At 43.3% G+C, this 22,728-nt stretch overlaps 3 protein-coding genes across 8 annotated transcripts; 1 reads left to right on the top strand and 2 right to left on the bottom strand.

Annotated features, from left to right (window-relative positions):
• Positions 1–899: 899 nt before the first annotated feature.
• On the bottom strand, positions 900–14,377 carry LOC117416671 (uncharacterized). 5 transcript variants are annotated; one of them, XM_034027998.3, is made up of 12 exons: positions 14,300–14,377; positions 12,723–12,813; positions 11,948–11,981; positions 11,350–11,486; positions 10,334–10,415; positions 9,626–9,809; positions 8,447–8,514; positions 7,107–7,183; positions 6,527–6,627; positions 5,453–5,544; positions 4,736–4,963; positions 900–3,388 (listed from the first exon to the last, which is right to left on the bottom strand). In XM_034027998.3, the coding sequence occupies exons 2-12, from the start codon at positions 12,786–12,788 to the stop codon at positions 3,231–3,233; spliced, it is 1,227 nt and encodes a 408-aa protein (XP_033883889.2). In that variant the 5' UTR covers positions 12,789–12,813; positions 14,300–14,377; the 3' UTR covers positions 900–3,230. The 5 variants fall into 5 exon arrangements, with proteins under 5 accessions (XP_033883889.2, XP_033883890.2, XP_033883885.2 ...); XM_034027999.3 differs by having other exon boundaries at positions 12,723–12,788; positions 14,300–14,376; XM_034027994.3 differs by lacking the exon at positions 14,300–14,377 and adding an exon at positions 12,929–14,287.
• A 43-nt stretch (positions 14,378–14,420) lies between these two features.
• Positions 14,421–17,614, top strand: mmachc (metabolism of cobalamin associated C). 2 transcript variants are annotated; one of them, XM_034028513.3, is made up of 4 exons: positions 14,421–14,547; positions 15,546–15,722; positions 16,238–16,390; positions 16,708–17,614. In XM_034028513.3, the coding sequence occupies exons 1-4, from the start codon at positions 14,458–14,460 to the stop codon at positions 17,017–17,019; spliced, it is 732 nt and encodes a 243-aa protein (XP_033884404.1). In that variant the 5' UTR covers positions 14,421–14,457; the 3' UTR covers positions 17,020–17,614. The 2 variants fall into 2 exon arrangements, with proteins under 2 accessions (XP_033884404.1, XP_033884403.1); XM_034028512.3 differs by having other exon boundaries at positions 15,546–15,743.
• Positions 17,615–18,221: 607 nt separating this feature from the next.
• On the bottom strand, positions 18,222–21,901 carry LOC117416825 (glutathione S-transferase 3, mitochondrial-like). The gene is made up of 6 exons (XM_034028237.3): positions 21,773–21,901; positions 21,055–21,190; positions 20,816–20,889; positions 20,667–20,724; positions 19,174–19,246; positions 18,222–18,977 (listed from the first exon to the last, which is right to left on the bottom strand). The coding sequence occupies exons 2-6, from the start codon at positions 21,169–21,171 to the stop codon at positions 18,862–18,864; spliced, it is 438 nt and encodes a 145-aa protein (XP_033884128.3). The 5' UTR covers positions 21,172–21,190; positions 21,773–21,901; the 3' UTR covers positions 18,222–18,861.
• Between the last annotated feature and the right edge of the window lie 827 nt (positions 21,902–22,728).

Below are 22,728 nucleotides of genomic sequence, written 5' to 3'. Positions count from 1 at the left end.
CCCTCGTCCCTTCTATCTCCTAACACTCTCCCGCTCAGTGCAGCAAAACAAGACCAGCCCACCCGGAATGTGCTGGCAGGACACGCAACCCCAATCCGTGACGTTTATTCAGGGTGCAGGCGGCCCCGCTCACTGTGTGACCTCCTGGAGCAGTTCTGAAGGAGTAAATAATACATAAATACAGTATATGTTTATTGTTGTTTTATATGGGGGGGAAATGAGGCTAGCATGCATTTGTGCCTCCCATACGTCCCAAAATAAAGACCAGAAGTTTTTTTTTTTTCTAAAGTTCCAAAGTGCTTTGTTTGTCATTATTATTTGTTCCCCTTGTGTCAGTGCTTTGCACAGGTGCAGTACCTTAACTAAGTTTACTTAAACTCAGTGAATTTAAAGTTGATTAAATGCTGATTAATGTTACAGGAAACGGGTGTTGAAATGGGTGTTTCCAGCATAGAAACAGCCTTGGTGAATATGTATTAAATATTTCTAAAACAGTACAGGCGCTAGAGGCCACCTTTAAGCCAGACAGATGCTGTCAGTAATCATGTCTGTATTCATAGTATTGTTGCTTTCTCTGTCAGCCCCTCACTATATGTGCCTGGAATGTGTAGTTCTGTGGAGCTGGCAGTCAAAGGCATGATTACAATCTACATGCACACTAATGCAACTGATGAGTGCATATGATGAATAATCCAAGGGCTGTCAGAAAGTACTTGTTAAATATTTAACAGGGACAATCCTACAGCCCTCTATTCAGACTCTGATAATGCAGGTAGAGCTATATGATTTGTTACTTATATACCGGTAATGTATATTCTCGCAAATGTGCTTATGTAATAGAAGTGAGGTTAAACACAATTCTACCAGAAATAATATTATTTATTTTTAATATAGTGCCTTTCACAATAAAAATTTAAGCAAAGCGCATCACATGAATAAAAACATTGACAAGTATTAATAAGAGAATGCAATAACGAAAGAAAAAACATAAAAACTAAAACCTTGGCAATGCTTTATCAACGTTACTGTCTCAATTTACTATAGCAGTTTATAGTAAAGCAGGTTTAGAAGCATCGTTAGTCTTGCGTGTACACTTCCCTTCAGCTGTAGGGGGGATGTACTCAGACAGACCCATAGGCTTGTATATTGTATGAGAGCAAAGGATTAACTGCATGTTGATGGAAGACAGTGTGTCCCCAAGGATGAGCCCATCTGTCTATTTGCATGAATATACGGTATGTATCATGGTGGTGAGCAGTGATGAGGAGATGGCACACACTGTGCTACAGATGGGACGATATTCACTGGCAGCACAGAAACTGTATACACTGCTGTTTATTCATTTAAAGCCATCTGAATCTGATTAGGTATCGCTTATTGGATTTGCTGCCAGGCCTAATAGAGACCTCCTGCAGTTAATGGACAACTGTTGGTTTGTTGTTTCCTTGAATAAGAATGTGTTGAGATTCAAATGTAAAAACCCTCACAGCTCGCTTTCCAGGGGGCCCTTAAATGCACAGTATTGCATCAGAGATGCTACTGTACTGTGCATGAGGACAAGAAGCAGACTGGGTTCACACTGCAATACAATCCGGTTCTATTTTACATCTGTACAAACCTGCCACGTGGCATTCTCTGCTATTCAGGTATCAAGAAAGAAATCAAATGTCTGTCCAAAGTAACTTTTCATTACCAACCACATTCTGAGTAAGAAAACAGATTCCTCCATTGTAGATGGTATGAATGCCAAGAATGATTTGACCGAAGTTGAACTGCCTGTTTCACAATTTCAAAGATACTGGTTTAAACATGTTTTTCTGAATCTGCTTGTTGTACAGTATTTGATCATACTTCTCCTCACCTCAATTAAATGTAGTTAGCTTTTGCCAGAGACAAAATAAAGGCTATGTTTGTATATTGCATTGGACACTTTTCTGGACCCCTATAGCAGAGACTGGCACATATGCCATTGGCCCAGATGTCCCATCCACCACTAAGCTGATGTTGACTTTTTTTAAATATAAATGTTCTGGTGCATTCTGGCAAGTAACATAAAGCAACATTGTTATTTTAATTACAATTGTATAAAAGAAACAGCAAACAAATCTAACTCATGCCAGGACAATGATCTTAACTCCATGCCAAAAAACTCATTTTTTTGGGAACGCTCGGGCAGGACATGAAGAGAATCCAAGTTGTTTTAGATGCAGATCTGCACCCAAGGCGTGGAGGAAGCAGCAGTCCGAGACAATGGCTGGGTTGAGTGTCCCGAGGACTTGGATGCAAATTTGAGAAGGAAAGTTTCTAATGATATAAACCACGAGAGAGAGTGGTGCACTTGCATAGCTGTGCAGAGTTTAACAGAGACAATGACCTCTTACCATTTAAAATGCGAGCATTATTTACCAGAGAACACTGTTAGCAGATGTGCCAGAAAATTATTGACTGGTTTCACAGACTCATCTTAATATTGGACTACCTAAGTTGAAGTTTAGTGCTAATTGGGGTTTGTAAAACTAGCTGTATAAGTTAGGATGATGTACCACTGGATGCTGTCTACACTACCTGAATACTGCCCATTGAACATATGTTTAAACCATGAGATTGCAATTCACTTCATTTACAATCACAATTGAAAACATGAGAAAAAAAACAAAAACAGAGCACTCATTATCGTACGGCAGTGAGGGCGAGTCGCGTTTCGAGTGTTTTTGAGTTTCAGAACTGCAGAATCGAGGGGAAAGGAAGGGGGGTGAAGCATAAAAAATAAACAGGCAAACACCACATGGCTGTGCTTCTGTTTTTATTTTAGTTTTTCATTGGGTCCCCCCTTACAGGAAAAAAAAAGCAAAAAACTAAAAACAGAACAGAACATGCCAGCAGCTCAAATAAAATGCCGCATGACAAGGGACACAATGGACTATCTATTCCAGGGACTGTTTCTGAAGTGACTCAGTGTGTGTGAAGGCTGCCTTTAATCTCTATCCTATGTTTTGCTGTGAAAATACACCAAAATAAGGCACCACCCCAGCTCTCTGTGAGCACGGAGACAGGACGTGAGCAGTCATGAGGTGCGGTGCCTGGACCACCTCCCTCACAAGCACCTACACAGACCCTAACCCCCCAGTCAAAATAAACAGATCCTTCAAGCTGGAACATCAGTCCTGCTGCATGGAGTTGTGAAGCCGCTCCACATTGTCCTCTGAGACTCAAGTCATGTCAATGGGAGGCTAAAGGTCACTGAGGTTAAGTTCACAAGGGCTGTCTGATAACTCGTCCAGGTGGGCAGCAAAGCTGGCGACATCACCGTCATCTTCCAGGTCACTTCCCGTTTCACCGATGTCACTTCCTTCCAGCTCAGAACTTAGTCCGGTGGCATACTTGGACTCTGGAAAAAAATCAAACAGGAATTTTAGGTAACTATTAAAAAAAAAAATTAAATAACATTACACACACACACAACTGGATTCCACAAACTATACCTGTGGTGTACTTTGTTACGCATTTAATACTACATTTCAAGCAGTGCTGGTTCGATTTTTCTAATATTTGTCAAAGAACCGTCAGGCGATGTCAGCATTTAGAGCAGCTGTTGATTCACCAGTCTGAATTTCTCACAGAAGAGAATAAAGCTAGCTGTCTGTTTGAATTGGCACAGGAGTTTTACAGGCAGGAAACACACAGCTTAACAAGCTTGGGGCAGTGCTGGGGTAAGCAGTAAACCTCCACAAAGAGCCAATAAAACATTCATTTTTATAATTGTGTGTTCTTAAAACTCAGGAAAACCTTCAAACATTGTATATGCGTGTCTGTGTATGTGTGTCTAGCTTCTAATAAAAACAAACAGTCTTCACAAGCACTATTAACATGTTTTCATAATGAAAGGCTTCACTTAGGACAATTTATTCTCCCTACTGTTTTAATGTAAAAAATAAAATAAAATACCATGTAGGGCTTCTGGTTCACGGTCAAGGTTTCATTAAAAAAAGAAGGGAATAAGGGGAAGCCATAACCCACTTACTGCCACTAGTTAGCACAGGCAGTCATTTAGTGATTGCTCTAATTGCAGAGCTGAGTAAGCTTTGTGAAGGCCCCTGGGGGAATGAAGGCAAGCTCTCACCCACACTGCGTTTGGACGCACATCAAAGGTGGGTTTGGCAGTCCTGTGAGCCGAACAATGACTGATCTTAATGTAAACAGTGTTGCAGCCCTTGAAAATCCAAGGCAATTATCAAAAGATATATGCCGGTACACGTTTTGACGCAAGACATCATTTTATAGCAGCAGCATTCTCAATCCCAGCCAATCTACTCTACAGCACAGCAGCGCTTCAAATAATGCTCTCGTTCTGTTACTGTATACTGGCCACCTTGGCAAAAAAAAACCAACTAAACACATAAATAAATATTTATCTTTTAACAATGAGATACCCATTAATTAGCCAGCTAAACAAGTTTCTTTTAAAGTTATTTACAAGCTTATAAAAATATATATTAGGCTAGATTAAGTTGAAAACTGTTTCACTCAAAAGTGTAAATGACATCAAAGATTATGAAAGAACTTTCTAGTTTTGTAACTTGTGCAGGTGTTTGAAGTAATTTACACCATGGAATAAAACGATTTGAAAATCCCTCATCTCCATGAGTCTAGTGGTTAGAACCGAGGGAGTGGGAGGCAGAATTTTATATAACCAACGTGGGCTTAATGAAAAAGCTGCAGCTGTGTGGTGCTGTACCTGCTGTGCAGGGCGCTCGGCTGTGCAGGTCCGGGAGGGAGGACAGGTCGTCAGAGCTGATGTCCCCCAGGCTGGGGCTGGGGCTGGGGCTGGGGCTGGGGCTGGGGCTGGGGCTGAGCTCCAGGTCGGAGTCCCGGTCTAGCGTCTCAGGATGGGGCTCGGCCGCTCGCCGGGTCCTGTGGCTGCCTTGAACACGGCTGCTACTGAGTCCTGCGGGAGGGAGAGACGCTGAGCAGAGGTGCAGCAGGGGAAAAATAACATTTATTATAGGTCGATTTGGTCAATGAATTACGATACAGTCAAAAAGTTATTTGTTTCCATTTATTTCATAATCTACCATGTAGGAACAGCTTCCAAGTGATCTATTCACATGTGGTCTATGCATTCAATCAGAACAGCGTCCTGAACTTTTCAAGAGTAAGAAACTTGGGACCCGAGGCACAGTAAATAGAAGGAGTGCTTCATCTACAATGTGCAGAACAGCACTATAGACAATACCTCAGGGGAGCTCTCAGATACATTAAAACAAGCATGCCTAACCAGTTACATTCCCCCCACCACAGCTGTGACTACCAAATTAGAGCAATCAGTATGAACAAGTAAATCACCACGACCTTCACATCCACAGTATGTGCGCATGTAAAAATGAAAGTGCGACACGCATTGGATACACAGCACACATGCTGATCCAGAGAAGTGCCCGGCTCTTTGTCTTACCCGTCCTCGTTGTCAGCATGCTGCTCTGATCCAGTCTGCCGACACTCCGCTTCAGGCTTCTCACTTCTCCCTTCAGATCCATGACTGTTGATCTGTGAACACAAGGAAGCACACTGGAGCTTCAGAGGTGAGAGCTGGGCAAGTGCATGGGGCGTGGTCTAGTGGTCTGAGCAGAGGGACTGAGAGGCAGTGTGGTCTAGAGGTCTGAGCTGAGGGACTGGGAGGCAGTGTGTTCTAGTGGTCTGAGCTGAGGGACTGGGAGGCAGTGTGGTCTAGTGGTCTGAGCTGAGGGACTGGGAGGCAGTGTGGTCTAGTTGTCTGAGCTGAGGGACTGGGAGGCAGTGTGGTCTAGTGGTCTGAGCTGAGGGACTGGGAGGCAGTGTGGTCTAGTGGTCTGAGCTGAGGGACTGGGAGGCAGTGTGGTCTAGTTGTCTGAGCTGAGGGACTGGGAGGCAGTGTGGTCTAGTGGTCTGAGCTGAGGGACTGGGAGGCAGTGTGGTCTAGTTGTCTGAGCTGAGGGACTGGGAGGCAGTGTGGTCTAGTGGTCTGAGCTGAGGGACTGGGAGGCAGTGTGGTCTAGTGGTCTGAGCTGAGGGACTGGGAGGCAGTGTGGTCTAGTGGTCTGAGCTGAGGGACTGGGAGGCAGTGTGGTCTAGTGGTCTGAGCTGAGGGACTGGGAGGCAGTGTGGTCTAGTGTTTTAACTCGTAGGTGTGCAGAGGCTCTCGTGTTTTAACTCGTAGATTGAGCACTGCAGTGCTGTCTTTCTGAAGAGCCGAGACCGCTGAGATCACACAGAGAGGGCTAGACAAGAAGCTGGCTAAAAGCAATACAAAGACTGATGTGCTTATCAGGAAAAAGCTACCATTCATAATACCAGTAATTGCGTTAGAAAGGCAAAGAACTGTGAACTAAGTTTAAACCTGAAAGAAGCAAGTCTATAACAATCACACACACACACACACACACACACACAAAGTGGCACAGACAGTTCTTTAAAAAATGTTAAATTAGAACACAGCTGTACTTAAAACATTGGGGATAAGATTGCGAGTGTTGTCCCTCCCCTGCTGTACCTGATGTGTTTGAACTCCTGCTCAGTGTAGTGGTGACTGGAGAGCACTTTATTCAGGTCTACGGAGTGAGACCGATACCCATCTGTCAGCCCTTCCAGGGTCTGAGAGAAAGAGAGAAATCAGCCTGGTCGAAAAGGGGTTAGGTTTGGACGCCCCCCGCCCCACTGCTGCTTTTGCCCTGTCCTGCATACAGTATATATCCCTTACTATTGTATGGTGTTTGCAATCATTATAAATGGTTCTGGATTATATTGCTCCAATATTGAAGATACTTACTGGAGCTGCAAGTTTAGAAAATGTCTTATGGTCTCAGGCACCTTATTTACTAAATATCTTGGTATCCCTGAATAGCTAATCATCCCCTCTTTAAATATATGTAAAAGATCTTAAAGATCAAGACATCTCACAAGTGCTGTGGTACAACGGCTAGACCAGTTTTGTTCCCACTTTATTGCATTGATTTATTTGAAGCACACCTCACCCCTTGCTATTAAAACCCCTTCCCCCCCCCCCCCCACCCACCGCCCCAGAGAAGCAGCGATGCTCAGCTGGACATGAGTCATCCCTACAGGACACTTACCTTGCTGTTCCTCTCCTGCGATCGTTTCATCTCCCTGGTTTCAGAAATCTTGTTCAAAAGCTCTTCCTCCTGCCTCCCTTGGGAAAGCGAAGTGAGGGTCAGGACATTCAAAGAGCTCTGAAACACCTTTCACCGGACTGAGAGCAACACTGAGAGCAAAAGGCTTTGATGCATCCCCCTAACTTATATAATAACATATGGTCTACACAGAATATAGCAATATATGATCTAAACAGCACACAAGAACATACAGAAATACATTGATCAAGACTCCTCGTCAAAATGTTTGTTAGAACTGTAGAGCATTTTTGATGGATCGTTGGATCTTAGTAGTGCTGAACCTTAAGCTTGTAACCCTGCTGTATCGCAGACCTGCAGTAAGTAAACAACAGTAGGGTTACTATAGAGCTGAAGAGTGGAGGTATTTATTCAATGCTCTTTACATTATCAAAATAGACCACCTGGGCCCTGGTGCACAGAACTACAGGACAGTAGCAGACTTTCATTGTTAACAGCAATCTGAAAAGAAGCATGGACACTAACATGCAGCACACAGCTATGATCAGGAATGACGTACTCCTGCAGTGAACAGTGCAGGCGGTTCAAAGACTGCTGCACCTGGAACACAGCTGAGATTACACACCCCAGGCAATCACACTGATGTTTACTCATTATTCTTGATGAATGCCGAGATGAATAATTTGACTGCAACGTGGGTGAAAGTTGCCAGCCCACTCTCTTTGAAAAGGGTATATTGGATCTCCTGTGGCTATCCAAATACTAATAAACAAAAGCAGCCTGAGGGTAATAGCAGGAAAGAACTTCAAAGAAGAAAGCTGTTCAGCAGTTAAACAGTTAAAGTGTGACTAATGCTGCAAATGAATGGCTGGCGAATCCTGCATTAACACATGGGCGACACTGACAAACCAAACTAAGCATCAAATGGAAACGGTCTTGTTGAAATAAGCATGGATGAAGTGTCTAACACCTGGAAGGAGCCTCTTTTCAGTTGCCTTGTAAGATGTTTTCTCATTCAAACCTTCTTCGAATCCGAGGCACAAGCGAGCACCTATTCTGGATCAGGGTGCTGCGCTGTGTGTGTGTGTGTGTGTGTGTGTGTGTGTGTAATGGAAGCACAGCTCCTGAAGTGATATAAAACCCATCCGCAGTGCATGACTCCCCTTCCATCAGTCCCCCCCACGCTGCTAATTAAACAGCTCTGTAAAGTGTTTTCAACAGGTACGGAAGGCATTAAGCTGCGCACTCTGAAAGCAGCGTTCTAATGAGGAAGCTGCCCTCTGTGGGTGGATGTGAGCGGATACAGGTGGAGGGTCACTTACTCAGCTGCAGTTTAATGTGCTCAACCTCTCTCCTCAGCATCTCGCACTCCTCACGCAGCAGCTTCTTGCTAAAAAGAACAAAGGGAAAGAAAGAAAAGCTTGTATGTTGCAGTTATCCAGGGTGTGATCCTCGGCACACAAGTTCATTCTTGTCGAGATGTTGCTGGGTCTGGTTGGCATGGGCAGAGCAGCTGGTAGCTTAGGGAGGGTTTTGAAAGACTAATTGTTTTAATTTTTTAAAAAAAACATTTGTGCAATACACAGCACATCTCCTGTATCTGCCCTTGCAGTTGTCCAACCACTTGGGCTAAAAGAGCCACACTGATGACATGGAGTTCTTATAGAACCGTATCAAAGAAGTCAAATATCACAAAACAGCATGACACTCTGACACAGCTTCAGTGGTTTTGTGTGCATTAAATGGTAGATGTGTGGCGGGGAGCCCAGCCCCTATGGATATTGGTGCACAGCTTTGTTTGTTTTATTATATTATTATTATTATGATTTATGGTATATAACGGCGAGAAGCCAGTATTGGTATTTTATTATTGACCAGCAAGGTGCCGTTCGCCATGTTAGCGTGAAGTATTGTTTAATTTTAGAATTACCTCGTGGGAATGCGTGACTGATCAGCTACTGAGTATTTAATTAGCTGACAGTCACGCATCCTTATTTAACCTGTGCAAAACGTGACCGAGGGATAATCAGATAATTGTGTTAGCCAGTTAGTCCCTCGGTCACAACTATAAAGATCTGTAGTTTATGCATACGAGGAGGGTGTTCGAGAGTGGAGAACGATTGTGGAGTTAGGAGGTAAAAAGATTATAAAAAGAAATAGCAATTGCTACGCGTGCTGGCTTATAAACCAGCACAATACTTGTTATTATTTATTGCTATAATAAAGTACTAGTGTAGTGTTTCAGTTTAGCCCCACCATTGCTTGTTGTGGACTCTGTTTCTGGTTTGACGTCACCTCTACAGCCAGCCTGATCACAGATATTTAACATTAATGTTGCTGCATTGTGACTCTACCCAAGGCTACAAAGTGCAACTGCAGTCTTTTCAAACCCATTAACCCTGAAACGGGATACTTCAGAAGATAACGTGGAGCTCAATGAGCCGTCGCTGGCTCTGGAGCCCACCGTTGAACATCCCTGCTCTGAATTCTGTTTGGTTCACCTGTCCTGTATCTCCTGCTGCCCCTGGCTGCCGGCTCTCTCTGCCTCTCTCTGTAGCTGAGCTCTCAGGCTGTACAGCTCGCTGGTCACCTCCCTCTTCCACTCCTCCACTCTCCTCTCCAGCCGCCGCTCCGGGCTCCTGCGCTGCTCCTCCTCCCCGCGAGTCCGCAACCTGCGCACCTCCTCTGCAACCCCAGGAGAGCACAGCGAAGCTGAGCATGTGCAACAGTCTTACCTTTGTTTCTGAGTTTGGCTTCTTCCATGCCTACGTGATCCGCTGTGACTAGCACCACTCACACATCCTGCAGGGTTAACTGATAAATTGCAACATCAGCCCCCACACCATTAGGAGATCCGCCATGCTTTACCACCTGGGAGGCTGGAGTGCACCTCTACCATCAGGGATGCCAATAAGACTCCCATTGCATAGCAGTTTGATCCAATACCTTTTGCACAACAGTTTTAACCATTCCATTTCACTATGAGTTTAATAAGACACACCTGAGCTTGTTACCTATACACCGGGGCTAATCAAGCTCATATTAAAACCTGGAATGGGTGAAAATGCTATGCAATAGGAGTCTTATTTCAATATTGAAGACATGGAGAAAGACTGCCAGTCGTTGAACTTATTACGTTTCTTTGAGTATTTCTAAATTGAGCTAAGCAAACACAATGAAAGAGATCAATAGAAGTCGTGGGGCCTGACCCTCTAGTGTCTGTATGCGGTGCTGCTGCAGCTCCCGGTCCTTCTCCAACTTCAGAACCGTCTGAGTGAGGGACTCGATCGCCTGGAGGGAGAGGAGAGGAGAGGAGGAACAACACGATGAACAGGCTCCGTGCATCACAGCTACCTTTCACATGCTGTCAATGTGTCCCTGAACAAAACCGAACTTTCAGCACTAATACAACCCTCCTAAAACTTTCACAGATGGTTCCACAGACCCTGATCAGCACTAATTTGGGACTACGTAATAAGTGCAAATCGGGGTCTGTGAAACCAGTGCTAGATGTAAATAAGTCATGCAAACCCAAGACCGGGTCTGTGTAAACCAGTTCCCTTTAGGAGCCTGATGCATTTGGGGCAGCCTTGAAAAAGAAGACGCTTTAGTAAAGCCTTGTTATATACTACGCCCCACCCCACCCCGACAGCGGCATGCTCTACGTGTCTAACAGAGCCCAGGGGCAGGCAGCCACAATGAGCGCCAGGTTTCAAAGGCTGGGGTGATTACAGGCAGTGTATCTGGGGCTGCCAGGCTTCAAATGAACCAACCCGCCTTCACTGAGAGGCAAGCAAACACAAGCACGCTGTGAAGGGCAGTGCGTGATCACTAAAGTGTACTGCAAGTCATGTCTGCGTTAAAGCCTGTGTGAGCAGCAGCTGCACTCTGCTTAGAGAGGTGTCTCTATGCCAGTGCATGCACTGGTGTTAAAGCAGGTTTCACTGTAGTTTAAAAGCAGTCTGTGTCAGGGGGTATACCACTAGCGCCCTAAAACCTGAAACCTACTACCTCTTTCTACTGAATAGGTATGGTATTGGATGGTATTGCATTGTATTTTGTGCTCTCTTTTTTTTCGCAATCTGACTAATACATCATAAAACAGTGCAATACTGAAAACATGGAATTAGTGAAGGTCCTTTCTACAGGAAAACATTTTCCAATGTGACATATAAAGAGTTGTAAGACACGCAGCCAGTGGTACTGTGCAGTACGTCGTCCTCACCTGTGACTGGGACTGCAGCTGCGTGTGCACCCCTGTGAGATCCCCCCTCTCCATCCTGGGGGGCAGGGGCTCCAGGTACGAGGGGGAGGGCTCCTGATACAGCAAGCTCTTCATGTGCAGCGAGTCACCCAATTCATCTGAGTGCAACACAAACACACAGAAATGAGACGCAGAGTGCCCAGGGGAAAAGGATTGCTCATTTAAAAATCTCTGTGAATTTTTCATTAGCAAGGACTAGCTCAGGGAGATGGTCGTGGAACATTCAAATAGAATGTCTTGCTTAAAAAACAAAAGGAAAGCACTTTGAAAAGGGAAATAAATCTGTAATTTAAAGATGTGCATGTTTAAAACAGCAATAAAGGTAATGGTTACAGTTTCTAAAACCCTGACTAAAGGGCATTATCTTGTTAGTTCACATGGTCTGTACAGCACAGTCTTACCTTCAGTCAACTACAAGAAGATAATGCCCTCTAGTCCGGAATCTGGTGCTTCAATATATTAGAGTTGATTTTAAAGGTTTTGTTTTCATTATAAAAGCTTACCCTAATACCCAGTATTAGCATGTGAAGAGCGTGGGGCAAGTGTCCCAATAAATTACCTTTCGAGAAGCTTCCTGTCGCATTCAATCTCTCCTGCAAAAAGAGAAGATGATTAAACTAACATGTCATCTGAAAGCAACACCAGTCAATACAGGGTAAATACACATAGAGTGAATACAGAGAACAAGGTATTTAAAATGTTACTCACTCACTGAGGCAGCTATCTAGGCTAGTTGCCTTACTGGCAAAGCGTTTAAAAGATTAAGATGTGTTTCTACTTGGCTTTCTTGTAATAAAGTTGACAATCAAAGAGCACTGACTCCAGAACAATATCTGATTTCTCCAGCAGCAAAATCTTACAGTGTATTACTCAGGTGGGCAGGTCAATACTGTGCCAGACAGTGCCCCCTGCTGTTGATACAGAGCAATCACAACACAGAGCTATGGTACAAGAATTTACTGCAAAACAACTTAAATCATGGAACAGAGTTGAAACTCTGTGTTTTCTACAAGCACATTGAAATGGACTGCCTTACTGACCCATATTAGAGATCACATATTGTTAATGATGTCCAGGAGCTATTCCTGCAATCTCTTGCACTTACTGTACTGGGTTTAGGCAGCTAGATTCCCTTCTATGAAGACTCCAGGGACGCACACTCTCAACAAAAGCCTCTCTGTTCCCATCTCAGCACACCTCTATGCATACACTGTGCTGCGGTTAAACTCTGTAAATTGTGCAGCTATAACGTTTCGTGGGGAAAAGCACCACAGTTGAAGATCTGGCTGTGTGGAGGACGTGTGCCAGCCTGGCTATTACAGCCTGCTACTCACCCGGATTCGAGCCATACTGCTGTCAGTGGTGGAGAGGATGGAGCTCAGCTGTGTGTCCCAGTTCATCTGTGGTTGTGGGAGGGAGGCAGGGCTGTAATTTAAACACGGTCAGTAGAAACAGCAGACTGGTTAACATTACACTAAGCCTGCATGAGACATTAAATACGATAGCACACACAAGCACAAACACACACGTTTGTCTATACCGTGAATGACGACTTTGCACTGACTCCCATATGGATTTACTATTCCGAACTCCAGAGAGGCATGGCCCTAAAGGGCTGCCTGAGCTGTACCAATCCATGCTAATGAGAAGACAGTCAGCGTGTTGTTAATGACATCCAACACTGACCCATGTGCTGCAAGCTCAACAAAGTGAGACTGTTCAACCAGATCGCCATCTTGCAGGTCAAGCCTGACTGTTTGCAATGCAACATCAGATAACCCTGTACTGTGTACTGCGATCAGGAGGGCAAATGGAACTCTGAAAAGCAGCAAGAAGGCAACTTATATATGAACATAAAACACAAACGACTTGCACGTTAAAAAAGGGGGTAGTGATAGGATTTGTCACATGTTCTCCATGGATACCAGGACAACAGAGTCACTCCCCCTAGAGACAGACACTTATTACACACACAGCAACGCAATTCAGGAGCACAGGGCAAAGACATGTGTATCTGTGAATGTCTGCAGTAGGGAGCTGGTGGAATATGAGGGGAAAAAATAACTAAAACGTGCAATATGTACTGTTAGAATCTAAACAGAAGTGTGCATAAACTAACCAGTGTAATGAGGTTATAATGCCGCTTGATTTCCTAAAACAAACAATGAAAAAAAAATGAAAAAAGTAAAATCTGTTGAGCGCAGTCACTGGCCCCGGATCTCAGTGAATGTTGAAACATTGTTGTTTAATTGTACAGTATGTTATGGATTTGTATGTTAATGTACAGTATGTATGTGTTCTCATTTCACTAGTTTAAAACCACAGGGAACAGTGAAATGCGATTCATGTAATTAATTAATACAGTAGGGATTGATATAAATCTGCAATGCATCAAGCCCTACAGTTAAGGAATGTATTTCACCGCCCCTGTAATACATTCTGCAGCAGTACAAACAAATGAAACTGTACAATATATTACACAACTGTGATAAGTAATGTTTACAGCCTGCACACAAGTTAAAAGCATAGCAAAGTGTAATTAAGCATCGTGGAAGCATTGTAAAGCCCGTAGAATACATCACAACAAAACTTCATAACCCATCGTAAACTATGGGAAATGCACAGATAACACGGGTAACCGCGACATGCACAGAATAGAACACTGCAGTATAAACTAAACAGATCGTTCTAAAATGACGTATGGGAAGCAGATTTAACAAAACCAACAAAACACAACACATGTTTATAAACTAGCATTACTCCGAACGATAACCAACTGAACCGATGCTGAGTTCAATAACACGATGCAGGATTCCCGAATATTTTACATCCCATCCCAAATTTTAAATAAGAAACTCTTTCCAGCATAGTAGAACATAATCGCTTTACTTCCACTACAAAAAAAACGTACCGCTTTAAGGCTTTAAAAAAATAACAAACACAGACTGGTTACGTCTTCTCAACGTCTGCACGCTCGCACTAGATCGGCGGTATTCTGGGAGTTGTAGTGTAAAGTAAATAAAGTCCTACAGCCCCCAGAGTTCCGCGCGGTGCTGGGTAGACAGTGTCATGGCGGCGCCCGCTAGCATTGTGGAAGGGTTTGAGAGGAGCTTGCGAGAGTGTCTGTCTCCTTTTGGTTTCGAAGTTCAACCCTTTAAGGTAGAATTGTATGGACGGTGTATAGAGTTAGCTCAGCCTTCCATTTTAGAATAGACGTTTAGTGTGCAAATTTGCTTAAATTAACGGTACATTTTTTGTTTTGACTCCCAAAATGCCCACATTGCTTCCTAACCTAAAACATTGTTCCACGTGGGTATGGCACTGTCAATATACAGTATATAAAGAGAGTGAGAGTGAGAGTGAGAGTGAGAGCGGGCAATGCTAAAAACATGGTTTACAATTTTTACAATTCAAAGGCTTTTAGTGAGACCAGTTATTCCTTGAATTGAATATACAAATGTCACTATACCGTAGTTTAAATACGTTTTGAAAAACCTGCAAATGCACTTGCCACCGAAGATAATGTGAATTGTATATATATATATATATATATATATATATATATATATATATATATATATATTATACAGTGCTCCCACTTTCTAACGCATCGGGAGCCATAGTTAAGAGATCGTGCTATGTCGTGTGCCGCCTTATAACCTGTTCCGCAGTATAATGGGGCCATCTTATAAAGGGGAAGCACTGTGTGTATGTGTGTGTATATATATATATATATATATATATATATATATATATATATATATATATATATATATATATATATATATACACACTACCGGTCAAAAGTTTTAGAACACCTCAATTTTTCCAGTTTTTATTGAAATTTAAGCAGTTCAAGTCCAGTGAATAACCTGAAATGGTACAAAGGTAAGCTGTAAACTGCCAGAGGTTAAAAAAAAAAGTTTAGGTTACCAAAAACTGAAAAATAATGTACATTTCAGAGTTATACAAAAAGGCCTTTTTCAGGGAACAAGTAATGGGTTAACAACTTACAGCTGTTCTGCAGCAATGGAAGTAAATTAAGCCTTGAAAGTTGATGCTAACAATATATATATATAACCAGCCATGTAAGGCCGGCATGACAGAAGAAGCATTAGCATAACGCCTCTGAAGTCTCTGTGTTTGCTCGTTTGCAGGTCGGCTGGTACAATGCTGTCCTCCAGCCCTCCCTCCACCTGTCTCACCCCGAGGACACACTGGCCGTGCTGGTCCTCAGCGCGCCACAGATGTTCGAGAAGGCTTTCAAACCCTTCCTGAAGAACCGGGAGTTCAAGAACATCCGGGACCCCATCGATGAGTGTGTGGCGCACTATGTGAGCAGGGCAGTGTCCCAGGTGCCTCAGTCTAATACCTGTATGCATGGCACAGGGTCGCAGTTCAGTGTTCCCTTGATTGCAGTCTGTGTTGACAGTAAATTGTGCATGTGCTATACTATCCCTCGGGCTGACAGAATAAGGACCCTTCACTAATTCACCGTTTTCAACATTTCATTTCATGTGCAAGACAGATAGCGAAATAAACAAGGAACGCTGTAGTTTGGGTGGCAAGGACACTTCCATATCCCAGGAGTTTAAACCTGTGTTTAACAAGCGCACTAGGACAGTGGTTCTCCAGTCCTCAGTGTCCGACCGTAAATTTAAAATCGGATTTATTCATTTTACTTTGTATTTTTGTAGTCCTTCTTCTGAAGCACACAGTAAAGCTTCAGAGGTTGTCAGTGAGCTCTTTGTTTTATGTACACATTACACGGACAAGGCGAGGTGGTGCATTCCAGTAGCCAGCCCTACCTCCCTGACCGCCCTGCTCCATTCTCTCTCCCTCCCCTCAGAGTTTCCCTGCACAGAAGGTGGAGGTGAGCTACGACTATGAGATGTTACCCAACCGCCGGCCCCGCTTCCTGGCCCAGACGGCAGCTCACGCGGCAGGAGCAGCGTATTATTATCAAAGGAAAGACATCACTGCAGACCCGTGGGGAAACAAGGTGTGCTTCATTAATACTCTGTGTTTGTCAAGATGGCTCCACAAGGCATGGTTACAAAATAAAGCTGGGATGCACCCAGTCCTGGGTTTCAGTTCATTTGATATTTGATATTAAATGCATCGTTTCTCCCCTTATATCTGCACAAACAACTGTTAGTAAACCTACAGTCTCAGGTGATGCTGTGATGAGAAGTGGGATCAGTTCATTCAGAGCAGATTTATCAGGGGCCTGAATGTTCAAACTCCTGGCACCTGGTTATTTCAACCTTGTTTCAGCCTTGAGATAGTACACATAATCCTGTGGTTTTTGCATTGCAGAAGATGTACGGTGTGTGCATGCACCCTCGATACGGAGGCTGGTTTGCGATCCGCGCTTTGCTGGTGTTCCCTGGGGTGGGGGCCGAGGGGCTGGTGCAGAGGGACCCCCCGGACTGCGTCCCGTCACAGGAGCTGAGGATCGAGCTGCTGGAGAGATTCAACCTGCGCTGGCAGGACTGGAGCTATCGGGACATTGTGCCAGTGGAGGAGCGCTACTCAGAGGAACAGAAGACATATTTCAACACCCCTCCGGCTGACAGGCTCAAACTGCTGCAGGAGAGTGGAGACCTCCAGATTTGCCCCTCGTATTGAGACGGGCATTTAGATACCTTAGCCTGTCTCAATGGCCTCCCACCAAGCCTTCATACATTGTAGTCTGTAGGCTCTTCTGGTACAGGGCTTTGTGAGGTATACTGACTTCATGAATCGGTCATGTAAGAGGCATTGTGTTGCCACTCTAATTGGGTCAGTGGGACAAAGCTGATAAATATGGTCTCTTTTCCTGCCCTTGTAGGATTTGCTTTTGAGAATGTAGAATATATAATACTGCACTTGAATCTGCTCTGCATCTGTTGTGGCTGTGTGCTGTCTAGTGTCATGCATGGCTACTCAATTGGTGTCTCCAGATGCATCAGTGCAGTTCAGGTTGCCAGTTTGATTCACTGATTTCTACACAGCTTTCTTAATTCACAATGGAAGCAGCTGAAGAAGATAACAGACAGTATTAGTATGCTGCTACTGCTAGAATATTTTCTGCTGTTTAAAACCCTGACTGAACTCTATGAACATGCATTTGTGGATGTATGTGAGAAAGGTCAGTTCAGTACTTTGTAATGTGGAGGGTATGGGTGCAGAATGGAATGGTACGTATTTCAGAATATTGACAATAAAGCTATTAACTGTAAAACATGTGCTGATGTTTTGTTTTCTATAATTACTTTTTAAATGTTGGATAGTATGTACCACCCACTGTTACCAGCTGCAATAGAAGATACATTGAAGCTGTAACACATCAAATTCAAAGAACACAGCTTCATGTCATATTTAAGTTATTCAGCTAAACTGAAATTAAGCCAATGCAACAGAAGCACATGCATCGGAAATAAAAAAAAAAAAAAAAAAGTATTTTGGAGTACTTGGACTTCTACATTTCTGAAAGAAAAAAAAAAACTTTAATGTGTATGAATTTGAATTCTAGTCCTTTCTAACCATTCAATAAATGCAATGACAAAAAGTTGTGTGCAGCTGCCATTATCATTGAAACCATACTAGTGCACACTGCTTGAGATGTACTGAAAAAAAACACAACACAACACTTCAGGTTTAAGGGTAATTTTACATTCCAGCTGCTGGTCTGATACGTGAAGTGAGATGTGTGCAATCCCTGGAGGAGAGAACAGCACACTTCTCAAACCACAAGAGGCTGTGTGGAGGAACAGCTTCTTTCTTAGTCTCTCCAGTCAGTTAGACCTGCATAGCCATTAACAGAACACAGAAAAACACAAGAAGCAAAAAACAGTAAGGATGCCACTTTATTAAAACAGGCATAGGTTTTATTTTATAAAATTAGATTTTAATACAATAAAACTCCAGCAAGAAAGTCAGCCCTACCCCACTGGCATTGTCACCCAACCCCCTCCCATTGGAGGGCTCCAACATGCCCAATTAGGGTACTTAATTCAAAACACACTTGTGGTGGTCAAGGGTAAGAGAATTGAGATTGGGGATTCTATTCGTAGTGTGTAAATCTTGGAGGTGACTTTTGCATACAATCTGTTGCATTTGTCTGACTGGCATCACTTTGCACATGTGCAGTACAGGATTAGAGAGGTGTAGTAAAAATAGGGTGACCTTTCTGTGCACTGGTTCAATACTGTACTAGCCATCTCAACTACATCAGGGTAATCCACTACACATGTGCCAAACAATGAGACAAAACAGCAGGCAGATGAACCAGACAGAATTGGCTAGAGCCAGGCACTAAACATACAGTTACAAGTCCATCCACACCAGACAGCTCTGCGACAAGTTTAGCAAGGGAAGAGTAACATCTGCCATGGAGATCTCCAATAATCAAAAAGCCTAGTCAGCAAACCGCCCCCCCTGCCCCACGTACGCACGCACGCAGGGCTCTGACACCCACCGGCTGGCTGCTCAGTGACAGCAAGACGGCGGCCAGCCCAGGAGATTCTTCGCGAAGCACAGAGCAGTCCCCATGAGCCCCAAGAGCGCCACCGACGAGAAAGCACCTCTCATCCTCTTCTTGGGATCTGCAGGCAAGGAACACAGCAAGACCTGTTTGCATATCCCAGTACCTCATGCAAATAGATACCTTGCACTGTCGGTGGTAAACTGACACATATTACAGGAGTCAATTGTGAGATTGCTGAACTGCATCCTGAGAATGCGGAACAGCACTGCATTTTAGTTCATTACAAAAGTCACTTCAAAATAGGGATCCCTCACCTCCACTGTAGTCCCCGTAGGCATACACCTCTCTGCCGATCACCCAGGTCATCCCCAGAAAACTAGCCACTCGCTAAACAAACAAGAGGTGCAAGGGTTAAGGAAGCAGCGACAGATCGACCAAGAGGAACAAGCCTAGCAAGAACATACCGGTACTGTGAAACCAGTTTGTTTATTACTCCGTTATTTGCTGTATCTTCTCAAATTGGGACATTTTTTAAAATGGAAAACATTCATATCTCCCAAGCATGCACCAGCTGCAGAAGCAAATGCTGTGTTATGTAGAAGAATCACTGTACCAAATGATGTGTTGCCCATTGAAAAATGGTCACTTCAGAACCTTCAGACCATCTTGAGTAAGATTAACATATTTTACTAAGTCAACTTTAAAAACCTCAAATCGTCAATTCAATGCTTTTATTGGAGTGTGTATTTGATGTAACTATACCTATACACAATAAAAAAAAGCAAGCAAAAGTTTTGTTTCCTGGTAGGAACCATAGCTGGTAAATTGCTGGTTTTGCTTGATCGCACTGCTGCCTTCGATACCATTCACCATGGGAGATTGATTGACCGCCTCCAATCCAATCTTGACTGGTTTAAATCTGCCCGTTCCTTTAGGTGTTTGTTTGCTTCAGTGGGAGGTTATTCCTCAGGGTTCAGTCCTGGCTCCACTTCTTTTCAGTACACACACGCTCCCTCCTGGGCAGGTGATCCAGAAACATCACGTGGGCTTTCATTTCTATGCCGATGAGACTCTTAATCCTTCTGATAAACATGCTTCTCCTGGATGAGTGACAACTTTCTCCATTTTATACTCAGGTGAAACTGAAGTTAAGCTGATTGATTCCAAGCATCCATTGAAATAAATCCTCCTCTCACTCGCTGTTCTTTGATGACAATCAACTTGAATTTAAATCTGCAGCAAGAAATTAGCTCTCTTGATTCTCACATCAGTGCGATTACAAAAACATCCTACTTTCATTTTAGGATTATTTCTAGAATGTGGCCCATGCAGAGATACGCTTGTATCTCTTCCAGGATTGAAGATTGTAATCTCTCTTTATTGGTCTTCCCGTCTCTACCGTGTCACGTCTTCAGCTACTCCAGAACTCTGCTGCATGCCTCCTAACTTGTGCCAAACTAAGACAGCACATTAGCCCTGTCTTGGCCTCCTTACATTGGCTGCCTGTAAAGCAGAGCATTTATTTTAAAAGGTCCTTCTTCTGACATTAGGTTTGCAGGGAATTTAGTCCGGATTACTTTTGTGAGCTGGTGACACCATACACGCCGAGTTGCTCTCTGCCTTCCTCCAGCTCAGGTCTGCTCTCTGTTTCTCCCTTCTGCCTTGTCTATGTGTGGAAGAGCTTTTTCTAATTATGTAGGTTAAAAAACGTTTGTTTTCAATATGGCTTGTTCTTGATTGTACAGCTTTAAGATCACTCTCGTGAAAGGCGCTATATAAAAACCCATTGTATTGTATAGCTACTTACAGGATGCTGGATTCCTCCGATCGTCAGGAAGAACAGGAAAGGAGCATAGACCTCGAGCCTGGGGACAAAGCACAGTCACACACACAGATTCATGAGAAACTGAAACCTTGCAGTGCATGGTAAAGCAATGGGCTGTGCAGGATACATACGTGTTCTGGTGCGCTCGCTGAATGCAGTTAAAGATGTTGCTGTTCTCACCGTCCTCAAGGTACATCTTGGGGTACTGGAGTAAGAAAATGAAAAACATTAAAACCTTGACACTAGTTGTTTACCTACCACTGGCCAGCAGTTTGAGCCACTCTAGTAATTAGTGGGATCTGCTCTTCAGATCTGAGGTTCATGAGGATTAACCCCTCCCCACCCCCCTCTCCCAGGTGTGTTCACTCACCGACACGTTGTACTTCTTGCGCGCTTTGCCCACATTCACGGCCAGGTGCATCACCATGACGAAGCTGGCCGTGCCAGTCAGCACCACGTAGCCATACTCTTTGGAGAGAACCACCATCGTTACAGCAACTGGGTAACTTGGGGAGAGGGCGAGAGAAAAACAATCCAGAGTGAGCACACTGGTCATAGGTGGTTAGGTCAAATCTGTGCAGAAAATTTACTAAGCTTACATTACTGATTGTTGCATTAGTTCATTTCACTCCTATTTTAAATTGAAGACTTCAAAACACTGACTCCATATATATATATATATATATATATATATATATATATATATATATATATATATATATATATATATATATATATACACACACACACACACACACACACACACACACACACACTGATAAATTCAGTGTTTAAATCTGCGACAGATGCATCAGGTCTAATGTCGGCATTCGTGACAGTAAATGCAAAAACATCCGATGACGAGATCTAAACTTTGTCCTGAATTGATTTTTTCTGCTGTAACCTGTCTATAATAGTGATATACCAAGGTCAATACCACATAACACACTAGAATAAATGGTGACGCTTAAAAAAAAGAAATCGACCAACAGACAAGTCTGCACCCCAATAAACCACAAGAACTTTTACCGTTATTTATTTAAATGCTTATTTATTTATAGAAAAATATCTTGCATTTCTGCACTCACCTGTTTTGTATTTCTGTACCTTCTAAACACTCAGCAACAAAGCAACGATTTTAGTTAGGGGAGGTGCCTTAGTAGGGATTTTTATAGTGGCGTCTGTAAATTCCGAACAGGGGCGTGTCTCGAGTCACAAAGACGCGGAGGCGTGTCACTGTATTGCAGGAGCGGGCATCATTGCAAGCATTATTTCACTTAATTGCAGTGAATATTCTTTTAACAATAGTAACTCAATCTTCAAAGGGGAAAAAAGGTGCAAACCATGGCTGGATTTTAAAGCATTTATATAATCAGACTCCGTTGAGTCTGGCAGAGCGGTGTGTGGGTGTTGCAAATGAGCTGGAATGTAACCGCCTATTTCTGTTTTAAAACAAGTTGTGTGACTTAACAATACAAAGCAGCAAAAAACGGTTTTAAACAATGTCGTAATGTGTGTTTTAGTCCTTCATCATAATTTGCTAACTTCTAAGACATAGGCGAGCCCTACAAAACTGTTTAAGAACGTTTGGTTTTTAAAGACTGTTTTAATTTATTTAATTAAACTGAGTTTGCAGATTTCTTTTCAACTGTTATGGAGGGTTTCTCCGTTTGTTCACGTTTTTCATAGCCCTGTTTAACCTAAGAGAATGCTTCTAAACTCTATTTAAACAGTCCTTAAATACATTCCATGGGTTCTATTCACAAAAGACAAGTCTGAGGAATGAAAAAGGGGACTGTTTTTATAAATAGTCTGTTCTGTTAAACAGTGCTGAGGAGTGCTTACCTATACCTACCATACCAGCAAAACTGTTCCTTTCTCGACCACTGGGGGGAGATATGCATCTAAAAGCTGAATTTCTAAAATGTGCTTTCTCAACTCAAGCAGTTTTTTACTTGGCACACAGTGTCACTGTGAGGTTGTCTGAGTATACCAGCGGCGCAGCTCACGCTCGATCTTGTTATCAAAGCAGGAGGCTGTGTGG

The sequence above is a fragment of the Acipenser ruthenus genome, chromosome 12, assembly GCF_902713425.1.
Source record: "Acipenser ruthenus chromosome 12, fAciRut3.2 maternal haplotype, whole genome shotgun sequence".
Classification (NCBI taxonomy): Eukaryota; Metazoa; Chordata; class Actinopteri; order Acipenseriformes; family Acipenseridae; genus Acipenser; species Acipenser ruthenus.
Note: the sequence above shows the minus strand (reverse complement) of the source record. Positions and strands in the feature narration are given on the sequence as shown.

What these genes read in the sequence shown, in the direction of transcription:
- mmachc (XM_034028512.3), top strand. Translation starts at nt 14,458, where the DNA reads ATGGCGGCGCCCGCTAGCATTGTGGAAGGGTTTGAGAGGAGCTTGCGA. An exon ending in TCGAAGTTCAACCCTTTAAG is followed by an intron (nt 14,548 to 15,545) that starts GTAGAATTGTAT and finishes GCTCGTTTGCAG; the next exon opens with GTCGGCTGGTACAATGCTGT. An exon ending in CAGACCCGTGGGGAAACAAG is followed by an intron (nt 16,391 to 16,707) that starts GTGTGCTTCATT and finishes TTTGCATTGCAG; the next exon opens with AAGATGTACGGTGTGTGCAT.
- LOC117416671 (XM_034027994.3), bottom strand. Translation starts at nt 13,026, where the DNA reads ATGGATTGGTACAGCTCAGGCAGCCCTTTAGGGCCATGCCTCTCTGGA. An exon ending in CGCAGGAGAGGAACAGCAAG is followed by an intron (nt 6,628 to 7,106) that starts GTAAGTGTCCTG and finishes TCTTTCTCTCAG; the next exon opens with ACCCTGGAAGGGCTGACAGA. An exon ending in CAGGAGTTCAAACACATCAG is followed by an intron (nt 5,545 to 6,526) that starts GTACAGCAGGGG and finishes TTGTGTTCACAG; the next exon opens with ATCAACAGTCATGGATCTGA.
- LOC117416825 (XM_034028237.3), bottom strand. Translation starts at nt 21,171, where the DNA reads ATGGTGGTTCTCTCCAAAGAGTATGGCTACGTGGTGCTGACTGGCACG. An exon ending in TCGGAGGAATCCAGCATCCT is followed by an intron (nt 19,247 to 20,666) that starts GTAAGTAGCTAT and finishes TTGTTTGTTTAG; the next exon opens with CGAGTGGCTAGTTTTCTGGG. An exon ending in CTACGGGGACTACAGTGGAG is followed by an intron (nt 18,978 to 19,173) that starts GTGAGGGATCCC and finishes CCTTGCCTGCAG; the next exon opens with ATCCCAAGAAGAGGATGAGA.